This window comes from Mauremys reevesii, linkage group 4 (genome assembly GCF_016161935.1).
Source record: "Mauremys reevesii isolate NIE-2019 linkage group 4, ASM1616193v1, whole genome shotgun sequence".
NCBI classification, from domain to species: domain Eukaryota; kingdom Metazoa; phylum Chordata; order Testudines; family Geoemydidae; genus Mauremys; species Mauremys reevesii.
Genome location: NC_052626.1, coordinates 37,788,262 through 37,812,365, shown reverse-complemented (window position 1 = coordinate 37,812,365; position 24,104 = coordinate 37,788,262). Strand labels below are relative to the sequence as shown.

Genomic DNA, 24,104 nt, shown 5'->3' with positions numbered 1-24,104 from the left:
GCTCACCTCAGAGCTGGGGGTCTGGGGATGGCTGGGCTTGGAGATGAGGGTCAGGGCTGTGGGGGAGGGGGTCAGGGGGGTGTCCAGGTCAGTGGGGCTGGGCTCGGAGCTGGGAGTCTGGGGTGAGGGAGATGGTGTCAGGGGTGCCCACCTCAGAGCAGCTGGGCTCAGAGCTGGGGTCAGGGCTGTGGGGGGAATGGGGTCAGGGGGGTGTCCAGATCAGAGGGGCTGGGCTCAGAGCTGGGGGTCAGGGCTGTGAGGGGGATGGGGCCGGGGGGGTGTCCGGATCAGAGGGGCTGGGCTCAGAGCTGGGGGTCAGGGCTGTGGGGATGGGGTGTCCAGCTCAGAGGGGCTGGGCTCGGAGCTGGGGGTCAGGGCTGTGGGGAATGGGGTGAGGGGGTGTCCGGATCAGAGGGGCTGGGCTCAGAACTGGGGTCAGGGCTGTGGGGATGGGGCCGGGGTGTCCAGCTCAGAGGGGCTGGGCTCGGAGCTGGGGTCAGGGCTGTGGGGAATGGGGTCAGGAGGTGTCCGGCTCAGAGGGGCTGGGCTCAGAGCTGGGGTCAGGGCTGTGAGGGGCTGGGGCTGGGGGTGCCCAGGTCCGAGGGGCTGGGCTTGGAGCTGGGGGTCAGGGCTGGGTGGGGAGGATGGGTCTGGGGGGGTGCCCACCTCAGAGGGGCTGGGCTTGGAGCTGGGGGTCAGGGCTGGGCCTGGGGGTAATGGGGTCGGGGTGCCTGACAACCACCTCCTGAGAGCCCCCAATCCAACCCCTTCCCTGGCCCCTGACCGCCCCCACAGAACCTGTGCCCTCCCTGCCCCTGAGTGTCCCCGGGACTCCCTGCCCCTTAGCAACCCCCTGGCCCCGGCTGCTTACCCCGGCTCACCGCGCGCCTCGAGGAGTGGCCCTGCCCAGCGCTGCAGCCGCGTGGCTCCGGAGGGGGCCAAGCTCTTCCCCGCTCAGAGCCGCCTGGTCAGGGGAGGAGCCGCTCGGCCCGGAGCTCGCAGCCCCGCCCCCTGAAGACGTGGCTCTGAGCGGGTCGGAGCTCAGTCCCCCCTCACCCGCCGGAGACAAGCGGCAGCAGCGCTGTTTAGGACCCGGGCGCGAACAAGCGGAGGAGGAGCGGCCCCTCTTCTGCAGCCAGGTGGGGCCGTGCTACCGGTAAGGGGCCATCCCTCTCCCCCAAGCAGGGCTGGTAGCGCGGCCCTGCCCCGGCTGCAGGGGACGGGCCGCTCCTCGGCTCGCAGCGACGGGAAGAGCTGGGGCCCCAGGCTTTTGCCGCCCCCTATATTTTGCCGCCCTAGGCACCAGCTTGTTTTGCTGGTGCCTAGAGCCGCCCCTGCAGGGAGATGACTCACCAGCACAGCATCTCCTGTTGGTCATCTCAGGAATTAGCTCTTCCAGCCCAGAGCACCCTCTGTAGGCCGGTGTCTCGCCTGCCACTGCCCCCCCTGTGTCTCTCCCAGACCCTAGTGCCCTTTGCTCAGAGGTTCTGCTCACCACAGTACCCCCTCACTTTGGGTCTCCCCTCCTAGCAGAACCCCCAAACCTCTATTCCCACCCTGCCTCAGTGGCTACTGCCAGTCTCCACTTAGCCCCCACTCACTGGGGCAGACAGCAGTCTGTAAACCACTCATCATCAACAAGGCAGGGGTTGGACCAGCTTCCTCTGCCTATATCTGGGCTGCCCCTCTGCAGCCCCAGTACCCTTGTGGGCCCATAACTCAGCCTGCAGCCTGGGGCTTTGCTAGGCTGGAGCTCCCCAGCTCCCTCTGCCCTTCCCCTGCACTGCACCACCTCAGGCACCCTGCTCAGCTCCCAGGCAGCCAGACCTTTCCCTGTCAAAAGCTAGAGAGAGAGAGTCTGTTTGTTTCTGGCCCTCAGCCCTCTTATAGAGCCAGTCGTGGCCTGACTGGTGCGTGGCCCCAGCTGCGGCTGCTTCCCCCAATCAGCCTAGCTTTTCCCTGCCACAGCCCTCTCCCAGGGATGTTTTAAGCCCTTTGGGGCAGGGGCGGGGTGATCACCCCACTACACGCTGTAATAGTTTTCCAACAGATATAAGGGAAGTTTAAAAAAACCCATTAATATTAGCTCATATGTGTTAACTAATCTTGTTACCTGCTTGTAGAATGACTCATCCACTTCCTCTTCCTAATTTGGTGGTCTGTAATAGACCCTCACCATAACATCACTACTGTTTTCCCTTTTTATCCTGACCCAGAGACTCTCAATAGGTGTGTCTCTCACTTCCTCTTGGACCTTGGAGCAAGAATATACATTTTTGACATACAGTGCAACACCTCCTTCTTTTTTCCCTTACCTATCCTTTTGGAACAAGCTGTACCCCTCAATGCTGGTATTCCAGTCATGGGAGTTGTCCCACCAAGTGTCTGTAATGCTAGTTAAGTCATTATTTCCTTCATATACCATGACTTCCAGTTCATCCTGCTTGTTGTTCATGCTTCTTGCATTTTATACAGGTATCAAAGACATTTTGAAGACTTCCCTGTTACTTTTCTTCTTGACTTTTTAATGCAGTTGTGATTTCTAGTCTCTTCTCCAGAAATTAGCCCCTTCCGCTTGTCTACATTTACTTGAGTCTAGATTGGCTGGATTTTTGTCACCATCCCCCATAGGACCTAGTTTAAAGCTCTTATCAGGTTAGCCAGATGATGTCCAAAGATGATTTCCCCAGTATTTGATAGATGGAGCCCATCCCAGCACAATAATCCTCTTTCCTGGAACAGGTAGTGTGCCCCCTGTATGTCCCCCAGCCCCGCCTAATAAAGATGCTGCCAGCGCCACCGCACGCCAATACAAAATTAAACAAAAGTCAGAAAAGAGTGCAACAATGTCTCAACACTTATATAGTATTATATTTTATTTGTTGTTGTTATGATGTCTGTGGGTATGTATTTAAATATTATATTGTGTGGAATATTTCTGTGGAAGGTCAACAGAATTTCAACTGAATGTGTTGGACACAAAGTGTGGGTGTGGAGAGATCAGGTGAAGAGGGAGAGGAGAAGAGAGTGGGAGTGTGGAGCTGGGAGGGAGGTGGGGAGAGAGGAACTGGGTGGGAGGGAGAGGAGGAAGAAGGTGGAGACCCCTGGCGGGGGGTTCTGTTTTCCCAGCCAACAAGCTCTGTTTCTGGTGTGTGCTGGTCTGTCTAAAAACCTTCTGTTTTTCTGTCTTGCTGTCATCTAATAAACCTTCTGTTTTTGGGGGGTCTTCTGCTCTCTGTGCCCCTGGGAAGGACCTGGGGGGGACTCCCTCTGAGTGCCCCAGGTGACCACTGGGAAGCTGGCTGCATGGAAGGGCATGCACCCTGAAGAGGTCAGGACCAGCTCTTCTCAGAGACAGGAAGCTGAGTGCAGAGAAGAGGAGGCCTCAGTCCCAGAGAGGAGGCTGTCCTGACAGATCCCCCCCACCCCATCCACTTCCCCCAAGTCACCCAAGGCCCAGAAGTCCCCCTCAGGCCCTAACACTCCCTTTCTCAAAGGGGGCTTTTGGGCATAAGTCTGGGCAGGCACCATTTTCAGAGGGACATGATCATTCTCCTCCCTCCAGCATTCATTGAGGCCTTCTCACATGATCATACTCTCAGTAGAGTTTTGGACCCAACAAGGTAGGAGAAGGTGGAAAAAAAAAAAATGAGAGTGGAGGGCAACAAAAAAAAAAAGGAGGGGCTGGGGAGCAGCTAACATGAGAGGAGGGGAGAGGCTGTGGGGAGGAGGGAGGAGAAGAGAAGGGGGAGGAGGATTTGAGGGCTTTGAAAGACTTATGAGAAGAGAAAGGGAGAGACAAGTAAGAGGATGGAGACAGTTCTCAGGGAGGACAGTGGACAGGACTCAGTAGTATGGGGAGAGTAGGCAGTGGGGACTAGGAGTGGGGTGGTTTAGGAGAGGATTAGGAGGGTGGAAACTTTTTTTTGGTGAGGAGGTGGGGAAACTGGGTGGTGGATGTGGGTGGGAATGGGGGGTGGAGGGGGAGGGCCTTCTAGAGGTTTGGCTGAGCCCTTGACAAAATGATTGGCTGGCTTTGATTTCCATGGGTTGGACTTGGATGACCATGATGAGGTTGGACCTCCTGAGACCCTATGATATATAACTCTGACCCATGATATTAAGTTGCGTGTTTTTTTTATTCTGTGAGGATGTGAGGTTCTTTGGGGGACAGGGGGCAGGGGGGGGCAGGGAGGCTTGGGCAGGGCAGGCCCCCAAGCCCTGACCCCAGGCCCCCCTCCCCTAGGGCCAGCACTCCTCCCCTCTCAGCAGCTCTCCTGCAGCTCCTCCCCCTCTCCTCTAGGTCCTCCCCCTCCCTTCCTCCAGGTCCCAGGGTCCACTGGTGGGTACCGAGAGCCCACTGCCTTGTGGCCGAGGGGGCTGACTGCTGCCATGGCCCAGCCTGGGTTGCGTGTGGGCTGGGGGTGGGAGCAGCAGTAGGCAGGAGGGGGGAGGGGCATTCACTGGGTAGGGCCCAGCTGCATAAGTCTCAGCCCCTCCCCCCCCTCCCTAGGTAGCCAGGTTCTAAGGTCAGGGGCGAACATGTAAAAAAGAAAACAAAAAGATGCCAAAAAACAAATCCAATTCTCTATAACAGGCTGCCTAACCCCATCCCTCCCCCCACCCACCCCCCCCTAGTAGGGGTACACACCACCAACAAACAAACACCACAAACAAACAACTGAACTGGTGTTAGTGATGAGTGATGTGGGATTTATGGTATTCAATCATTCAATCATTCAACCCATAAAATTCATTTTTCATTGAAAATTGCAAACAATCAGAAATTACAGGGCCTGTGATGATAGAGCTATGCCTGGCACCTGTGGCTCCTGTGCTGTAACTCTCTGTTGCTCACAGCACAGCTCTGCAGGCAGCTGTATCTGCAGGCAGGCAGGCAGGCAGGTGGGCTCTCGTGAGCCCTCTCAGCCAGCCCTCTGGGGCCATGGAGGGAGCTGCTGGGGGCTGGGCTGGGGGGGGGGGAGGGGGGAGGGAGGGGGAGAGGAGGGGGGAGAGGGGGGAGGGGGGGGGAGGTGGGGGAGGAGAGGGGCTGGACAGAGGGGAGGGGGGAGGGAGGAGGGGGATGGGAGGAGGGAGGGGGGGAGGGTGGTGGGGGGGGGGGTGGGTGGGGGGGGGGGTATGGGGGGGGGGGATGGGGCTGCAGGGACTGGTCTGGGGGGGTGTCCTGTGATGCTGCCCCCCCATCCTGTGTATTCCCCTGTCTAGCTCCTGCCCATTGCTGCTCCCCCCCCCCCCTCTCTGCTCTGCTCTCCATCCCCCATCTCTCCTCTCTCTGTCCCTGTCTCTCTCCCCCCTGTCCCCTCCTGTCTCTGTCCCCTGTGTCTGTCTGTCCCCTGTCCCTGGCTGTGTGTCCCTGTGTGTGTGTGTGTGTTGTGTCCTGTGTCTGTCCCCACCCCCCCCCCCCCCTCCCGTCTGTGTCCCTGGCTCTGTCTCTGTGTCTGCTGGCTGGCTCTCTCTCTGTCTGGTCTGTCTGGCTCTGCTGCTGCTGCTGCTCAGGGCTGCTGGCTGCGCGCCGGCTCCCCCATCCCTGCTGTGGAGTGGCCGGGAGGCGTGGCTGCACCCCCCCCGCACAGCTCAGCTGGCTGGGCTGGCCCTGGGCCGGGGGCCACTGGGGGCTGGGGCTGGGGGGCCTCAGGGGCTGCCTGCGGAGAGCGCCCGGCCGGCATGGCAGCGACCCCCTGAAGCACCAGGGCCTGGCCCCAAACATTGCTGGAGCTGGGCCCACCTTTAGGATTATTGGTGGGGCCTGGGCTCCACGGGCCCATAGAACTCGCCGCCCATGCCTGGAACATCAGCTTGTTGTCAGAAAAGCCAAAGCCCTCTCAGGGACACCACTTGCACAGTCACTCATTTACTTCCACAATTCAACGGTCGCTGCCTGGGCCTTTTTTCTTCAACAGGGAGGATGGACAAGAACACCACTGGGGATCTCTGTCCACTTGTTCCATATTCAATCCTGTTAGAATCCAAAACAGTTCAGAAATGCAGGATCATTCCTTTAAATCAGTATTTGTAGATCTTGCTCACAGAAGACAATCTGAATAGTGTCTTCACCCATGTGGGTCCTTCTTTGATGAAGAATAAGCAATGCAGAGAGTCTGAATTCCCACTGTTGCTTAATGGCCCTTGCTTTGAAGTTAGCCCCTTCTTCATTAACATTACCAAAGGCTTAATCTTCATTTAATGAGTTACTTAGTTACAAGGCTATACATAATGCAATTGCCTGCCTTTACATTATAATAGGGATAGGTAAGTGAAAACAATCCCAGTAGCATTTTGTTAATGTTCATGCATTTACACATTAAGTAAATTCTTATCTTAATACTTACACACACTTTTGATCTAGGGTTAATTAAGTACAGGGATATACATTATATATAACTGATAGCAATCAGCAGGTTACAGACAAATCAAGACAATATTATTCACATTTTCTTTGAACTAAGTTAACACTCGAGTGAATAGTACTCTAACATTTCTTTAATATTAATATACTAGTGAATTGTCCTATTGTGCTATTAAGCATCACACCGCTTAACGTCATTCTTGGCAGTATCGTTTGTGCCCATGTGGATAATTAGGAACAGGGCAGCAGTCCAAGGGTTCGATAAGTCTCGGCAGAACTTTGGTTTGGGTCAAACCAAAGTCTCTTCAATTTTTCAGAACTGTCAGCAAACAAATTCAGTTATTTTATTTGCACAGTTCTAATTGTAATCTTGTTTGTTCGGAAAGCTGAGGAAGAGATTTTTCTTTCCCTTTTACTTCGGCTTGCAGCACTGTGATGTTCCCCTGGTATTAGCTGGACCGGTGATCTGCTAGGTCACTCCAATCCTCGACTCTGGGAGCCAGCCTTACCCTGCTTCACTGTGAGAACCCGAACTCCTGTGCTGTTCACGCACAGCCTCTAGCATGTAAGCTGCTCCCAGCACGTGTACAAGCTTTTACCAGGCTTGTTATCCCAAGGGGAATCTCTGACATGCTTCAAACCAAACACACTGCTTCAGGTAGAATAAACTAACACATTTATTAACTACAGAAGATAGATTTTAAGTGATTATAAGTCAAAGCACAAGAAGTCAGATTTGGTCAAATGAAATAAATACAAAATGCATTCTAAGCTGATCTGCACACTTTCAGTGCCCTTCCAAACTTAGATGCTTCATACCACAGGTTGGCTGGTTGTCCTTAAGCCAGGCTCTCCCCTTTGATCAGCACTTCAGTCGGTTGGTGGCGGTGTCTGTAGATGGGGGTGGCAGAGAGAGGGAGCATGGCAAATCTCTCTCCCTTTTATCATGTCCTTTCTTCCCTCTTGGCTTTGCCCACCCCCTTCAGAGTCAGGTGAGCATTACCTCATCATAGTACCAAACTGACCAAGGGAAGGGGAGTGACTCACTCGAGAGTCCAACAGATCCTTTGTTGCTGCATAGGCCAGTGTCCTTTGTTGCTGTGAGGCTGGGCTGGGTTTGTTCTGTACATGCCCTGATGAGGTGTGAACTGCCCCTCTGCTCTCGGAGAGTTTTTGCCTGGGCTTGTTTTAAGCCATGAGGACACATTTTCAGCCTCATAACTGTATACATGAAATTACAAACTATAACATAACATTACTATAACAGCAATGCTCAGCTCATCATAAGCCTTCCGAAGACACTCGATATGACAACCTTTACATTGGATACCACACAATCATATTATAAGGATGAACATGGGGCTGCAGGGTGTTCCCCCGTGGCACAGAGTGTCACACCTGCCCCCTTTGTTTACTGCAAGAGGATTAGTCACTGACTATCTCAAAGGAAGTTTGTGTTATAGTTCTCTTGTCATCCAGTCATTAAGGCCATGAGGTAGCATGCCTCAGTTTCCCCATCCACACACAGCAAACCAGGTTTGTTATGGTTTCTCTGCTGTGATAAGCTTTAAATCTGTTTACAGGTATTAACTGAGAACTATCGTTACCATAAGGTTTAACATCAGTAACAAAATTCTTATCCCAAAACTTAACATTAATATCAAAAATTTTATCACAGATGGCAATTTACAAATATCTTTATGATTCCACACCCTCTGTTCAGACAGTCTGGTTTGAGGTTGGTTCGTTCATTATCCATGGTGTTCTTTGACTCTCTCCCATGTAATCCGTGACTGGCTTTTCTTTTACTCCAGTATTCCCCTCTACCTGAGTTCTTAATTTAATCATGTTTCTGGAATTTTGATATCTCAGGGTATGGCAAGATAAAGGTCCAGGGGGACCCTGCACATTGGCTGGCCCTTCGGGGAATAATCTCCCAATCCCAGGACTGTACATATGCAGAAAATCCAGCTCCCTTTTTGGCATTGCCCTGTGTTTCCCCCTGCCAGCACTGAGTCCTTTCCTGCCCTCTAGAGGGCTGTGATCTGTGCTCTCTGGGCTAGGTGTGTTTACCTTTTGATCAGATGCAGCTTTCCCATAATTGCTCCCTGTCTCTCACCAGCCTGGGAGAAAACACCCCCCCTCTCTGTCAGTTGGGTCATTTGTATTCTGGCAGACTACCACTTGGCAATTTCCTGGTCCCAACTCCTCTGTTATCACAGTCATTGGAGCTGCATCTTGATTTAAAGAGACACAGTTACGTTCCAAAAAAATTTCAGAAATAGCATCCTGAAAAACTGAGACCTGGATTGGGGTACCCTCCATCACCCCTTTCTCTGTCCCCAAGAAGACAGCTGTGTGACTGCTCCCCTCCAGGAAGTCAATCACACAGTTCCCTCTCATAACCTGAGTCATAGGCTGAGTGCCTGGGTGCAAAGATGCTAACTCAGCCATTCTGTCCTGGGCATCCTCTCCCAAATGACCAGTGGGTAGACATTTCTGTACCCCCATTATTCCTTCCTCAGTTTCCCCCTCCGAGCACCCTCCTAAGACACATTTCTCTGTGCTCCCTAGGAAGGGTTCTGTCCCTTGTTCTGCAAAACTCTGCCAGCTAACAACTGGGACGGTTTCCTTCAATACGGACACCACCTCTCCTGCCCCAGCATCTGAGGGCATGTTGTCTTCTGCTGGAAAGGAGTTAGTCTCAGTCCCTCCCATACTTGGAAGCACACTACTTCCCTGTGTTACAGAGTCCCTGGAATCCTCACCCACCTCAGTGGTTTCTGAGATGCCCTGCCCCTTCCCTGGGATAACCTCTGGGACACATTTCTCTATGCTCCCTAGAGCCGGATCTATCTCTGGTTCAGTTGCAACTTACTGGCAGCTAACAACCTGGACAGTTCTCTCCCTGGTAGGCCGGGACGGCTCCAGACCCCAGCACGCCAAGCGCGTGCTTGGGGTGGCATGCTGCGGGGGCCGCTCTGCCAGTCGCCGGGAGGCGGCTCCGGTGGACCTCCCACAGGCGTGCCTGCGGAGGGTCCGCTGGTCCTGCAGCTTTGGTGGAGCATCCGCTGGCATGCCTGCTGAGGTCCACCGAAGCCGCGGGACCAGTGGACCCTCCACAGGCACGCCTGCGGGAGGTCCACCGGAGCCGCGGGACGAGCAACTGGCAGAGCGCCCCCCCGCGGCATGCCGCACTGCTTGGGGCGGCAAAATGTCTAGTGCCGCCCCTGCTGGCAGGCATTACACCCCCATCCCTGCCTGATGTGGTATTGCCTCCAGCTGCAGTGTAGGAGTTGGTCTCAACCTCCCTCCCACCTGGAAGCATGTGGCTTCCCCCTGCTGCAGAAGAATCAAGGAGACTCTCTTCCATTCTCTCAGCAGTTCCTGAGACTTTACCCTTTCCCTCGGGGGTTCCAGCATAAAACTCCCTCCTGCAGCAGGCAAATACTTTAAACTGAACTACACAGAAAAAATCATTACCAAGGAGCAGGTCGACTATGAGGTGTTCCATTACCCCCACAGTCAAAACACTTTCCAAACCTTCCTAAACCACATGGATTTTAGCTATTGGTATGAGGAATCTGCTTTCGCCCACCCTCACAATCTCTGCCATTAAGCCAGGTAACATACTGGCCTTTGGGACCACATTCTGGTTAAGCAGAGAGATCTGGGCCCCTGTATCCTTCTGCCGCAAGTACTCCCTGCCATTAATTTGGACAGCCTTAACATGCTCCATGTCTGGTTCAGCAGAGGCTAATCTCACAAAATCAATCTGATAGTTTTCAATTGCCTGGGGGGGTTCTGTGTTGAGGACAGCAGAATTAACATGAGCTATTGGTTGCCTGCTTCCTCCTAATACAGGGCATTTGTTCCTCAGGGTACATCTACACTACGGGATTATTCCGATTTTACATAAACCGGTTTAGTAAAACAGATTGTATAAAATTGAGTGCATGCGGCCACACTAAGTACATTAATTCGGTGGTGTGCGTCCACGGTCCAAGGCTAGCATTGATTTCCGGAGCATTGCACTGTGGGTAGCTATCCCATAGTTCCCGCAGTCTCTCCTGCCACTTGGAATTCTGGGTTGAGGTCCCAGTGCCTGATGGGGCAAAAATCATTGTCGCAGGTGGTTCTGGGTAAATGTCGTCAGTCACTCCTTCCTCTGGGAAAGCAACGGCAGTTAATCATTTCGCACCCTTTTTCCCTGGATTGCCCTGGCAGACGCCATAGCATGGCAACCATGGAGCCTGTTTTGCCGTTTGTCACTGTCACCGTATGTATACTGGATGCCGCTGACAGAGGCGATTCAGCAGCGCTACACAGCAGCATTAATTTGCCTTTGCAAGATAGCAGAGACGGTTACCAGTCTTATTGCACCGTCTCCCATTGTAAATTGGCGATGAGATGATGGTTATCAGTCGCACTGTACTGTCTGCTGCTATCATGGGTGCCCCTGGCTGAGGTCAGCCGGGGGCGCAAAAGACAAAAATGGGGATGACTCCCTGAGTCAATCCCTCCTTTATGGTATCTAAAAATAGAATCAGTCCTGCCTAGAATATGGGGCAAGTGTACTAGAGAACCAGTGTATCAGAGAACCAGAGAGCACAGCCGCTCCGTGTCAGATCCCGCAGAAATGATGAGCTGCATGCCATTCACAGGGGGTGCCCCTGCAACAACCCCACCTGTTGATTCCCTCCTCCCCCAGCCTTCCTGGGCTACCGTTGCAGTGTCCCCCCATTTGTGTGATGAAGTAATAAAGAATGCAGGAATAAGAAACAGTGACTTGTTAGTGAGATAAAATGAGGGGAAGGCAGCCTCCAGCTGCTATGATAGTCCAGACAGGACATTAAGCTAGTGAGGGGGAGAGGAGCCCAGCATCCCGCTGCTATGATAGTCCAGGCAGTACAGAATCTTTTCTTTATACATGAAGGGTGGGGGCTGATGGAGCTCAGCCCCCTATTGCTACGATGAAGATGGTTACCAGCCGTTCTGTACCATCTACTGGGAATGATCAGGAGTTTTTACCCAGGTGCCCCTGGCCGACCTCACCTGAGGCCAGCCAGGAGCACTCACGGGCTGATGATGAGGAAGGATACCAGTCATATTGCACCATCTGCCACCAGTGAGGGGGAAAGAGGATACTGCAATTGAGTGCCGCAGCATCGCGTCTACCAGCAGCATTCAGTAGACATAGGGTGACATTTAAAAGAGTCAAGAGACAATTTTTTTCCCTTTTACTTCTGGGTGTGGGTGCGGGGGGGTAAATTGACGAGCTATGCCCTGAACCACCGCGGACAATGTGTTTGACCCTACAGGCATTTGGAGCTCAGCCAAGAATGCAAATGCTTTTCAGAGACTGCGGGAACTGTGGGATAGCTTGAGTCCTCAGTCCCCCCTCCCTCCATGAGCGTCCATTTGATTCTTTGGCTTTCCGTTACGCTTGCCACGCAGCAGTGTGCTGAGTCCCTGCTATGGCGTCTGTCAGATTTTTTAAAAATGCTTTGGAATTTCGTCTTCTATAACGGAGCTCAGATAGAACAGATTTGCCTGCCCATACAGCTATCACATCCATATGGTCCATGCTGGAGCTCTTTTTGGATTTTGATTTCGGACTGCATCACCACCCGTGAGAGGAGGAGGAATAGCTCAGTGGTTTGAGCATTGGCCTGCTAAACCCAGGGTTGTGAGCTCAATCCTTGAGGGAGCCATTTGGGGATTGGTCCTGCTTTGAGAAGGGAGTTGGACTAGATGATCTCCTAAGGTCCCTAATAACCTATGAAACCAATTTAATGCCACACTCATCCACACTAACAGGCCCTTTATATCAATATAAAGGGCTCTTTAAACCGGTTTCTGTACTCCTCCCTAACAAGAGGAGTAGCACTAATATTGATATTACCATATCGGATTAGGGTTTAACACTCCTAAAACCGGTTTAAACATGTAGTGTAGACCAGGCCTCAGGTGATCAGTGGAATTACACTGATAGCACTTTTTGAGCACTTCTGCTTTTACAGGAGATTTGGGATGAGGAACAGAGGGATGTTTTGGGGTAAGAGAATGTTTAGGCTCCCAACCCCCTTCTCCCTTCCTAGGGGCAAAATGGGATCCTTCCTTTTCACCAGTTTTAAACACCTTTCTGTGGCCTGCCCTCAATAGACGTCTGAGTCTGTTCAAAGGCATCAACTAAAAAGCCATCTCATCACAGTCTTTACATTTTTATCCCATGGGCACTGCTTTACTTTGGCCTAATATATGCTTAAGAAATTATCTTGAGCAACATGATCAAGCATTCCTTCCAAACTTGCCACCTCTTTACCCCTCACCCATTTTCCCAACAAATCTTTCATTTTGTTCACATATTCCCCATTACTCATCCCAATATCCCTTTTAAGATTCCTAAATTTAACTCTATATGTTTCAAGGGTGATCTGAAAACTTTGCAAAACAGTATTTTTAAATTTACAATAGTCTAAAGCATCTTCAATAGGCATTCAACTGAATGCTTTATGAGTTAATTTCGCAGTCAGAGTAGGAACTCTCTTATCATCAGGGATTTCATGTATTACACACAGCCTTTCAAAGGTAGTCAGATATTCAGCAATATCATCCTCCTCAGGTATGCAGAACACAAGCGTTCACATTTGTGGATTTTTGGAGTGATGGGAGTTGTTGGAGTCGGGGGCCTCTGGTTCTGCTTCTCTTTCTCTTTCTCTCTTTTTCTTTTATCTCCAGTTCTTTCATTTGCAATAATCTCTGGTGCTCCCTCTCCTTTCCTGCAACCTGCAGCCTAAAAAGCTCCAACTTCGCAATTGCATCACTGCTTTCACTCATTTTTCTGCTTTCTTCTTCTTACTTCCCTTTCCCGAAATAAGCAAACAGAAAATAACAAAACTGTGACTTCCTTCTGACTGTTCTTAGCCACTGCACTTAAGACTCACTTAAAATCACAAATATTAGTGCTTAAAGTGTGAACTCCACTTGGAATAACAAGCTGCACATACACCCTGCTTGCTGCATCACTGTGACATTCACCTGGTGTTAGCTGGACCAGTGATCTGCTAGGTCACTCCAATCCTCGACTCTGGGACCCAGCCTTACCCTGCTTCACTGTGAGAACCCCCACTCTCGTGCTGTTCATGCACAGCTTCTAACATTTAAGCTGCTCCCATCATGTGAGTGAGCACTTTTGGCCAGCTGCTGCTTGAATTGTGCAACCGAGTGACACTAGCCTATATGTCTGGTTCCAGATACAACCCTAAGAACTGCCGTCTTGCAGTGTCCAGTTATGCCTGCCTCTCATGCCTGGGCATTTAAGATGCTGATCATCTCTTCAGAGCTGTTAAGTGCCCTCAAATTTCAGGATCAGGCTCTAAATTCCAAAGGTAGTATCTTCATCACAAAAGATGATGTTGAAGCCAGAAATAATCTGGTTTGACTCCCAAGCTGTACCATCAAGGTTGGTAGTTGTGGGGTGGGAATTATTTGTATTGGAGACACAGACATGCTCCTCAACGTTGTTTGAGGCAATTTTGAGACTTTACATTCTCACTTTTTGTTTTAAAGAGTTGAGCACACATTCTGTGATAACCTATTCACCACAAATGTCAGATAATTCTTCTGCTTTGTAGGATGATTTTTATTTGTTAGGTATCTAATCCTTGAAGGTTCTGAGTACCATTTTTATCTTCAACTGACTTTAAGGACTGGGTCCTAAAAGACTTATCATTACACACACTTGGCTTCAGAGTCTATCCAGGCTTCCTTATATCCATACTGGCCTTTTAAATTAAGGATGGACCATTGTTAAGTAGTATGTAGGTTCAACTTGGTTTAGATACGACTTGGAACATTTTTTCATATAGAAAATAGTTTCTTGTGGGTTGTCTTATACTTTCTGCATTCCTCTACATCAGAAACGCCAGCAGGGGAGATCATCCCTCTATCAGTGCCAGGCTTGGTGGAGGGACAGAGTGGAGGTGGATGTGCCTACCTGATTCCAGGCCTGCTGGGCACCCTAAAACTGCACCATTGCAGCACCAACAAAACACCGGGGTAAAAAGACTAACCATTTCCTGTTCCACCCTCGGCATGCACACCAACTGCTCCTGAATTCCTCCGCACCTGGGATGTATGTGAGAGCAGGAGGTGGGCATGCAGCACACAGAGCCAATTCCTGTAGAAAGCCTCTTGAGCCAGAATGTTTCCTGAAGGGCCTGTGCAGCTGCAGAGTAGCTGTAAATTGGGCTCCAGGAGAACAGCTTCTCGTGGTAATTTGTTATTTCTGCTTTACCCAATCAAAATTAGAAAGAGCAGAGGAACTGTAGAAAGTGTTGTTAAAATTTATGCTTTTTGAAAAAACTTACAGAAATGTAGGACTGGGGTTAACTTTGAGAGGTCATCTAGTCTAGCCCCCTGAGCTGAGGCAGGACCAAGTATACCTAGATCATCCCTGACAGATGTTTGTCTAACCTGTTCTTAAAAACCTCCAATGACAGGGATTCAACAGCCTCCTTTGGAAGCTTATTTCAGTGCTTAACTAGCCTTATAGTTAGAAAGTTTTTTTTAAATATTTAACCTAAATATCTCTTGTTGCAGGTTAATCCAATTACTTCTTGTCCTGCCTTCAATGGATATGGAGATCACAACTAGAGCTATTAAAATGGGGACCTCAAACTTGTCTGTGTAAAATGGGCCTGGTATTACTTAAGCCTCACAACATCACTGAGAGGAGTAATTAATTATGCATATGTGCTTTGATGCCCTCTGATGGAAGGTGCTATTCAAAGTAATTTGATTGTATAGTGAAGTTTAAATCTTACAGAATTACAAGTGGCATATGTCTCTTTTGTCTTTTTTAATGTGTTCCTGCCACATAAAATTCGTAAAGACAAAACATTAACTGACACCTGAATTCCAGTGACTTAACTGCCTTTTAAAGAATTACAACAAAATAAGCTCTATTGTGCTGTACATGCTGTGGGACGACTGTTTTACCTAAAAATCTTGTAAAGTGTATTTTTTTAATCTAATGTGAGGTATTATGATTTACCTTGTTCATTTGTTCCCTCTCTGGGTAGATGGGTGAGAGCTACGAACCCCATCTGCATGAAAGCAGAGACACAAAGTAGATGCGGTGTGAGAAAATAAAATTCACATACTCTTAAAAAAACACAAATGAAATAACCCACACAGCAAGAAAATTTAATGGACATCTACATAACACACATAGGAGCACATGTGGTAGGTCTTGTCTGACTAAGCTGTCTAAATAACTTTAATGTGTTTACTGTTTAAAATAAATAACAAGACTGCATCTTCTTCATTTGTAACCCTCTCCCTCACCCCCCGAGCTCCTGCGTGAGAGAGATATAAATACTCTAAAAGTAGGTTAATCCACTGAGCTCTACAAATAGTACCAGAGAATAAAAGAGGCACAGCCCTCAGATGTGATCTGGCCAGGGTGAAGTGGTACCTAGAAGAGACCTTCTCCATCTCTTAATTAGAATCTATTCCTGAGGCAATATTGGGTTGTTACATGGAGTGATGCTGTAAATGAATGGTTAACTATTATACTGTTCAGCTATGTATCACATACGTTAAGTTCACAATAGCCCTTCATGGCTGTGTACATTAAAGGATGGTCTAGCTATAATATATGGAGCTATACCTATCTCATAGAGCTAGAAGGAACCCTGAAAGGTCATGGAGTCCAGCCCCCTGTCTTCACTAGCAGGCCCATGTACTGATTTTGCCCCAGATCCTTAAATAGCCGCCTCAAGGATTGAATTTACCGCCCTGGGTTTAGTAGGCCAAGGCTCAAACCACTGAACTATGCCTCCCCCTCCCTAGTGAACATATCTGCTGTGTTGGGAAGGAAAGGCTACAGGCACCCTAGCCTGGGTTTCAGGGCCGCCCAGAGGATTCCGGGGTCCTGGGGTCTTCGGCAGCGGGGGGCCCCTTCCATTCCGGGACCCGCCACCAAAGTGCCCCGAAGACCTGCGGCGGGGCCCCCCGCCGCCGAATTACCGCCGAAGACCGAGCTGAACTTCGGCGGCAGGTTCCGCTTCGGCAGTAATTCGCCAGTGGGGGGTCCTTCCGCCCCGGAGCGGAAGGACCCCCCGCCGGCGAAGACCCAGAGGGGAAGAAGCTCCGGGGGCCCGGGCCCCGCAAGAGTTTTCCGGCCCCCCAAGAGCGAGTGAAGGACCCTGCTCCAGGGGCCCTGAAAAACTCTCGTGGGGGCCCCTGTGGGGCCTGGGGCAAATTGCCTCTCTTGCCCCCCCGCTCTGGGCGGCCCTGCTGGGTTTGCTAATAGCAGCCTGCAACCTACCCTGTACAAGAAGTACATGATGAGTGAGCTCTGTCTCCTTTTCCCTAGTGCAAGACCCTGTTTCTTCTTATTATTTATTTTTGTTGTGTGGCCTCATGTTTTGGTCATTAGATTGAAATCAGGACACTTCCTACTCTCTCCTATCACATTGGTTTAATAGGTGTGCTAGTCTTGAGTTTTGACTGTCCTGTGTATCCCTTCGTTTCTGAACTTGGCAAAATTCTGTCTTAGCTTTGCACATTTTATATTAGGTAGGTCAGCATAATAAACGACCATAAAGGCATGTCCAGAGCTCTTGCTGCTTGGGTACTCTCACCTGCCGCCTCTACCCTGGGAAAACATATTCTGTTACAACCCCCCCGGCCCCGACTGCTTACCCCGGCTCACCACACGCCTCGAGGAGCGGCCCTGCCCAGCGCTGCAGCCGCGTGGCTCCAGAGGGGACCGAGCTCTTCCCCGCTCAGAACCGCGTGGTAAGGGGAGGAGCCGCTCGGCCTAGAGCTCGCAGCCCCGCCCCCAAGCGGGGCCAGTAGCGCGGCCCTGCCCCGGCTGCAGGGGACGGGCCGCTCCTCGGCTCACAGCAGCGGGATGAGCTGGGGCCCCAGCCTTATGCCGCCCCCTACATTTTGCAGCCCTAGGCACCAGCTTGTTTAGCTGGTGCCTAGAGCCGCCCCTGGCCTCAGGAGCCGCCTTCCCGGCTCTAAACGCAGCGTGAGAGGGAGCTCCGCGCCCAGCAGCGCGGCCCGCAAAGTTTGTCCTGGTGAGGGGAGCTCATGGTGGAGTGGGGTTGGGAGCAGAGCGGGGTGCGGGGAGGGCGGAGGAGGGGGTTGACTGTGGGTGAAGGGGCTGTGGCGGGGCAGTGCCTGGCAAAGCTTGTCTGGGGGTGTGGATGGTACATAGGCTGGGGGAGGGGGTCTGGAAGAACGAGTCTGTTGTAGGGTTGTGGGCAGGGCCGGCTCCTGGTTTTTTGCCGCCCCAAGCAAAAAAAATTTTGGCTGCCCCCCCCCCCCCACCCGCAGACATGAGCCCCCGCCCACCAGTGCCCCCCACTCACACCCCCTGTTGCCCCAGCACTGGGCTCCCCCCCCAAATGTGGGATCCGCTATCAGCACACTGCAGCCGAACCCTGGCTGTCACTGCCTGGAGGTGGTGCTGCTGTTGCCCATGGCTGGGTGGGGAGCTGGGCTCTGGGGGATGCCCGGCTCACAGGGGCTGGGCTCAGGACTGTGGGGAGATGGGGTCAGAGGTTGTCTGGCTCAGAGGGGCTGGGCTCAGAGCTGGGGGTCAGGGCTGTGGGGGATGGGGTCGGGGGTGCCCACCTCAGAGCAGCTGGGCTCGGAGTTGGGGGTCTGGGGGGGGGGGGGTTTGGGGTCAGGGGGGTGTCCAGATCAGAGGGGCTGGGCTCAGAGCTGGGGGTCAGGGCTGTGGGAGGAATGGGGTCAGGGGGGTGTCCGGCTCAGAGGGGCTGGCTCGGAGTTGGGGGTCAGGGCTGTGGGGGGAATGGGGTCAGGGGGGTGTCCGGATCAGAGGGGCTGGGCTCAGAGCTGGGGGTCAGGCCTGGCCCTGGGGGGTAATGGGGTCAGGGGGTGCTTGACAACCACCTCCCTGAGACCCCCCCCAATCCAACCCACCCTTCCCTGGCCCCTGACCGCCCCCCGCCAGAACCTGTGCCCCCTGAGTGTCCCCGGGACTCCCTGCCCCTTAGCCACCCCCGGCCCCGGCTGCTTACCCCGGCTCACCGCGCGCCTCGAGGAGCGGCACTGCCCAGCGCTGCAGCCGCATGGCTCCGGAGGGGGCTGAGCTCTTCCCCGCTCAGAGCCGCGTGGTCAGGGGAGGAGCCGCTCGGCCCGGAGCTCGCAGCCCCGCCCCCTTTAGACGCGGCTCTGAGCGGGTCGGAGCTCAGTCCCCCCTCACCCGCCGGAGCCAAGCGAACAAGCGGAGGAGGAGCGTCCCCTCTTCTGCAGCCAGGCGGGGCCGCGCTATCGGTAAGGGGCCATCCCTCTCCCCCAAGCGGGTGTGGGTGTAGCGGGATGCCCGGGGAGAGTTCAGGGGGAGGTGGTGTACCTGGGGGAATGAGTGACTGGAGAAAATTGGGGCAGTGGAGTGGGATACCTGGGGAGAGTTGTGGGGAGCGGGTGGTGTGCCTGGGGAGAGGGAGTAAGTTACCAGGAGGAGGCACAGCAGCACAGGGGAGGCAGGGTACTCAGGATTTTTGTTTTCTGTGTAATGATATCGCTTCTGCTTCCCTTTAGGGAGGAGGAGGTGGCTTTTTGGCAAGGTGCAGTTTCCTACTTCCCCACTTTTTGAATGACAGAAGAGTCCTGTGCCATCTGTATCCTTGGTTGCCTTGTTCCCCTTCCACTGGAGAAGAGTGAGGCAGGGGACTGATGAAATAGCACCAGCAGCAGGTTGTGGAAGATGCTGCTGCTGCTGGTAGCTTTCCAGATCCTGCTGTTGTTGGAGACAGTGCTATGGAGCAGAGGCACAAAGATGTGCCCTTCATCAGAGTGTGAGTGCTCAGAGTGGGACCACTACAAAATCACCTGTAAGGAGACACATCTCATTCCCAGCTTTCCACAGGACACCAGAACCCTGTGAGTAGTGGAGTGGAGCCATACAACAGCTTTGTGTAAGGACTTGGAGGGATACACTCAGAGCTGGTACCTTGTGACAAATGGGGAGGGAGAAGGCAGTGAGATGTGGTGAATGCTGGCACTCAGGCCTGTGAGTACCTAGGCATGGAAACAATGATATTCAGATGCTATAGGTAACTGTGGATGAGGGGAGTAGTGTCTTTCAGACCGTACAAAAATGTGTGGGGTATAGAATCATAGAACTGCGTGGGACCTCGAGAGGTCATCTAGTTCAGGCCCCTGCACTCATAGCAGGACTAAGTATTATCTAGACCAGTGTTTCCCATACTTGAGACACCACTTATGTAGGGAAAGCTTGTTTACCTGCCCCGTCCGCAGGTCTGGCCGATCGCTGCTCCCACTGGCTGTGGTTCACTGCTCCAGGCTAATGGGAGCTGCTGGAAGCAGCGTGGGCTGAGGGATGTACAGGCCACTACCAGCAGCAGCACAGAAGTAAGGATGGCATGGTATGGTATTGCCACCCTTCTGCACTGAGCTGGCAGTGCGCTACCTTCAGAGCTGGGTGCCCGACGAACAGCCACCACTCTCTGGTTGCCCAGCTCTAAAGGCAGCCCAGAAATAATGGTGGCAATACTGTGACCCCCCTAAAATAACCTTGTGACCCCCCTGCAACTCCCTTTTTTGTCAGGACCCCCAATTTAAGAAATGCTGGTCTCCCCTGTGAAACCTGTATAATATAGGGTAAAAGCACACAAAAGACCAGATTTCATGGGGGAGACCAGATTTCACAGTCCGTGACATATTTTTCATGACCATGAATTTGGTAGGGCCCTATTCATAGTAATAAAAGAGTACATTATCTGAGATAGTAGTAAATTGGAGGCATGTGAGAGTGATAGATATCTCTCCTTTTACAGTCTTTTTTGCAAGATACAAAATGTTTCTAACTCCAAAAGAGACACCCTGGTTTGTTTGTAACATTCCAGTAAAAAAACAAACAAACAACTCCTAATTTATTAAACTGGGAGTTAAAACCATTTCAGGTTATTTGAGAACCCTAATTAAAATTATAGATTTTAACTGGATTTTAAAATAATCAAGTTATTTTAGTAATGAGCCTCTCAAGAATATTTAAGCCCTAAAAAAATAGGATCTCACAGAACCAACTTCTTACTTGCAAGTACAGCTAAATAAATGTTTACGTGCTTTCCATTGTTTATCTATGTGTGCCTTGTAATTTTTGTACTATTGGACTCAGCTATTGAAGTATTCCAGTTGTTAGTGGATATTTTTGAATTTCAGATTAGACTCATTTGATCTTGCAGATGCAGACTTGAGGCTTTGTGTGGTTTAGTTTATAAATGTGATAATATTGTACAGAGACAATGCTTACTGTATGTCTTGGGAATCTGTGCTGCTAAACTGTAAAAATAGATAGCTCTCAATTCTTGAGACAGGAGTTTAAATCAATTCACAGAAATGTCTGAAATCCCCAACTAAAATTGGAGGCACTCTTTTTGGAAAAGGGGTGCATAAGACCGGCCATACTATGTGCATGTCATTCAGTATCCTGTCTTCCACGCGTGGCCAGTGCCACATACTTCAAAGGGAAAGAATGGAACAGGGCAGTAATCAAGTCCATGTTGTGCAGTCACAGCTTCTGGCAGTCAGGGATTTAGGGACACCCAGAGCAAGTTTTTGCATCCCTGACCATCTTGGCTAATAGCCATTGATGTAGATATCCTCTGTGACCTTATCTAATTCTTTTTTTTTTAAGCCATTTATACTTTTGTCCTTCACAGTATCCCCTGGCAATGAGTTCTACAGGTTGTGCATTGTGCGAAGAAGTACCTCCTTATGTCTGTTTTAAACCTGCTGCCTATTGATTTAATTTGGAACCGCTGGTTTTTGTGTTGTGTAATTTACCCTTTACACTTCCTTATTCACTTCCTCCACACCTTTCATGATTTTATACACATCTTTCATATCCCCCCATTAGTCATCTCTTTTCTAGCTGAAGAGTTCCAGTCTTTTTAAGTTCTCCTCATATAGAGGTTATTCCATGCCCCTGACCATTTTGTTGTCCTTATTTGTACCTTTTCCAATTCTAATACATTTTGGTAGAGATGGGGCGACCAAAACTGCACATAGTACTTGAAATATGGCATACCATAGATTTATATAGTGACATTATGATGTCTTCTGTCTTATCTATCCCTTTCCTGATGGTTCCTAACATTTTGTTAGCTTTTTTTGACTGCCGCTGCACATTATTTTCAGAGTTTTCGGAGATAGTTACATGATGAATGAGAGGCACATAAAAATCCAACCTCCTAAAGGAAACACTAGGTGTTGTATGGAAAGCTAATATTTTCAAATACCAATTTCTAATGAGGGGCTGTAGGAAAATGAGAATGATCACCAAAAAAATAAAAAAAGCATGCAGAAACTTTAATTCCGTCAAAATCATAGAAAACAGCTACAAATTGTTTTCAGAATGTTTGGGTGCAGTCTAATAATCTGTATCAATGGAGAATGCACTTGTGAACCTCTCATAAAATAAGTTCTTAGTTTAATCTACTCTTCAGATAACAAGAAAAGATTTAGGCAAGTGAAAAATGATTTTTTTACACTGTGCAAAGTGGAAAGGGTAAAGTGTTCAGTGTTTATCCTCATCGGTTTATATCTGAAGTTGCATTTATTTTAAAACAATCAGGGCTAAAGAAATAGCGAAAGCACTGTTTTGTCTCATAAGAATTTGCCTGGTGGTTTACTTTTATTCACAATTTCCCCTAATGGGTAAGGCGCTTACATTTTTACCTTTATAACTGAGTTGTCATATGTTTAACCCAGTGGTTCTCAACCATTTTGGGCTCAGAGCCCATTTGTAAATGTTTATGGCCTGTCACAACCCAGTAGATAGTCTGGGGGTGGAGACCTTGGGTGGTTTTGGTCAGATCCTGTCCTGCCTGGCACTACAGTGGCGACTCCTGCAGTTCCTGTACTGTGGTGCTGGCTTGGCTTGGCTCTCCGCTCCAGGCATTGCAACCTCTGGGGTTGTAGCACTGCTCAGGTTTGGCCCCGCCCCCACAACTGGACCAAATTTGTGTGAGTGGAGTTCTGACTTGGCTCACTCAAATTTGACCTACCAGACTCCCCTCATCATGACGGCTGGGCTAAACCTGAGTGATTCTGGAACCCCAGAGGTTGTAGTGCCTGGAGCAGGGAGGTGAGCCCAGCCAACCCCATAGGACAGGATTTGTCTCACAACCCTTTGAAACATTCTGGTGACCCAGTTTTCGGTCTAGCTGAAGTCTAGTGAACTGAGTCATAGGATTGTGAGTTAAAATATTTGGGTTCTGATTTTGTTACTGACTTGCTCTGTGACTTTGGACAAGTCAGTTAATCTCTTTTGTTTTTCGCATCTATAAAATGTGTTTTCTGTTTTCCATGCACACAACATCCATAACGCTTCATTATTACTGTTTATTTTATAATAAGGAAAAAATAACAAAAATAGTCTCCATGAGAGAGCACAGAGTGTCAGACTTAGGGTGACCAGACAGCAAATGTGAAAAATCGGGACAGGGGGTGGATGGTAGTAGAAACCTATATAAGAAAAAGCCCCCAAAATTGAACTGTCCCTATAAAATCGGAACATCTGGTCACCCTGGTCAGACTCCTCTTTAATGTACTGAATCTCTCTGCTTCACGAAATGGCAACAGTCTCTGCAGACTGCAGATTTCTAGAAGTTTAGTTTCAGTTGTTAATTGAGAATAAAGCAAGATACTTTATTTCAAAAAGAAAAGTAAATGTCAAAAACCTGAAAAAATTGTACTACTCTAGCAAAATCATAAAACTTTGTAAACATTCTTATGTGACTAACCAGTTTTGTAGAACTTGTAAACCTAAATGATTGTGGTAAATATGGGAGTAGACTGGATGGCTTTTGGGGACAGTGAGCCTTTTTCAGCAGGCAGAATCTTGAAACTTTAGTTGCAGTTTCACCCAGTTTTTTCAACCTGGACTGTTCACGTTTTGTCTGTCCTACTTTAGAAGAGCAGCATACAGTCTCTTTTTTGTTTGCATTTTAAGCGAGGCATATGCTTATAAGAAATTATAGAAAATGTTTATTTCAAAGCTCAGCTAGTGGAACAGTCTCATGAAATCCAGCCAGCAAAGCTTGCTTGTTTTAGACTGTTCTCACTGTACTTATCCAAAAATGACTAGTGCAGGTGCTTATCCAGAATGGACCACTGCACAACAGTTATTCATGGAGCAGTTTATTTTTCAGTGTTATAATTTTGTTTTTGCTGTGGAGTAAAGCAGATAAATAGAGATTGGTATATATGTTATAGGCGTAGCTGGTAGTGCTGCCTATTATGGTCACCTGATAATTTCAAGACTCTGTTTTCAGTGGCTTATAACTTTAAGAACATATAAGAACATAAGAACATAAGAAAGGCCGTACCGGGTCAGACCAAAGGTCCATCTAGCCCAGTATCTGTCTACCGACAGTGGCCAGTGCCAGGTGCCCCAGAGGGAGTGAATCTAACAGGCAACAATCAAGTGATCTCTCTCCTGCCATCCATCTCCATCCTCTGACGAACAGAGGCTAGGGACACCATTCTTACCCATTCTGGCTAATAGCCATTTATGGACTCAGCCACCATGAATTTATCCAGTCCCCTTTTAAACATTGTTATAGTCCTACCCTTCACAACCTCTTCAGGTAAGGAGTTCCACAAGTTGACTGTGTGCTGCGTGAAGAAGAACTTCCTTTTATTTGTTTTAAACCTGCTGCCT

General features: G+C 50.1%; 2 protein-coding genes across 8 annotated transcripts in view; one reads left to right on the top strand and one right to left on the bottom strand.

The window, feature by feature from the left end:
- CEP128 (centrosomal protein 128) overlaps positions 1 to 18,533 on the bottom strand; it is a 432,173-nt gene extending 413,640 nt beyond the window's left edge. For 6 of the 7 annotated variants that reach the window (XR_005597581.1, XR_005597582.1, XR_005597583.1 and 3 more), the window contains exons 1-2: positions 18,433 to 18,533; positions 15,426 to 15,477 (exon numbers count right to left, since the gene is read on the bottom strand). Coding sequence is in view for 3 of the 7 variants with exons in the window: in XM_039534734.1 (XP_039390668.1) it covers positions 15,426 to 15,477 (52 nt within the window). In the remaining 4 variants the exon portion in view is untranslated. Of the gene's footprint in view, positions 1 to 8,440; positions 8,605 to 15,425; positions 15,478 to 18,432 lie in introns of all 7 variants that reach the window. The other variant, XM_039534737.1, reaches the window with a different exon arrangement.
- A 47-nt stretch (positions 18,534 to 18,580) lies between these two features.
- The window catches only part of TSHR (thyroid stimulating hormone receptor), a 215,706-nt gene continuing 210,182 nt past the window's right edge, over positions 18,581 to 24,104 (top strand). The window contains exons 1-2 of the mRNA XM_039533280.1: positions 18,581 to 18,688; positions 18,956 to 19,297. Of these exons, the coding sequence (XP_039389214.1) occupies positions 19,122 to 19,297 (176 nt within the window). The 5' untranslated portion in view covers positions 18,581 to 18,688; positions 18,956 to 19,121. The remainder of the gene's footprint in view (positions 18,689 to 18,955; positions 19,298 to 24,104) is intronic.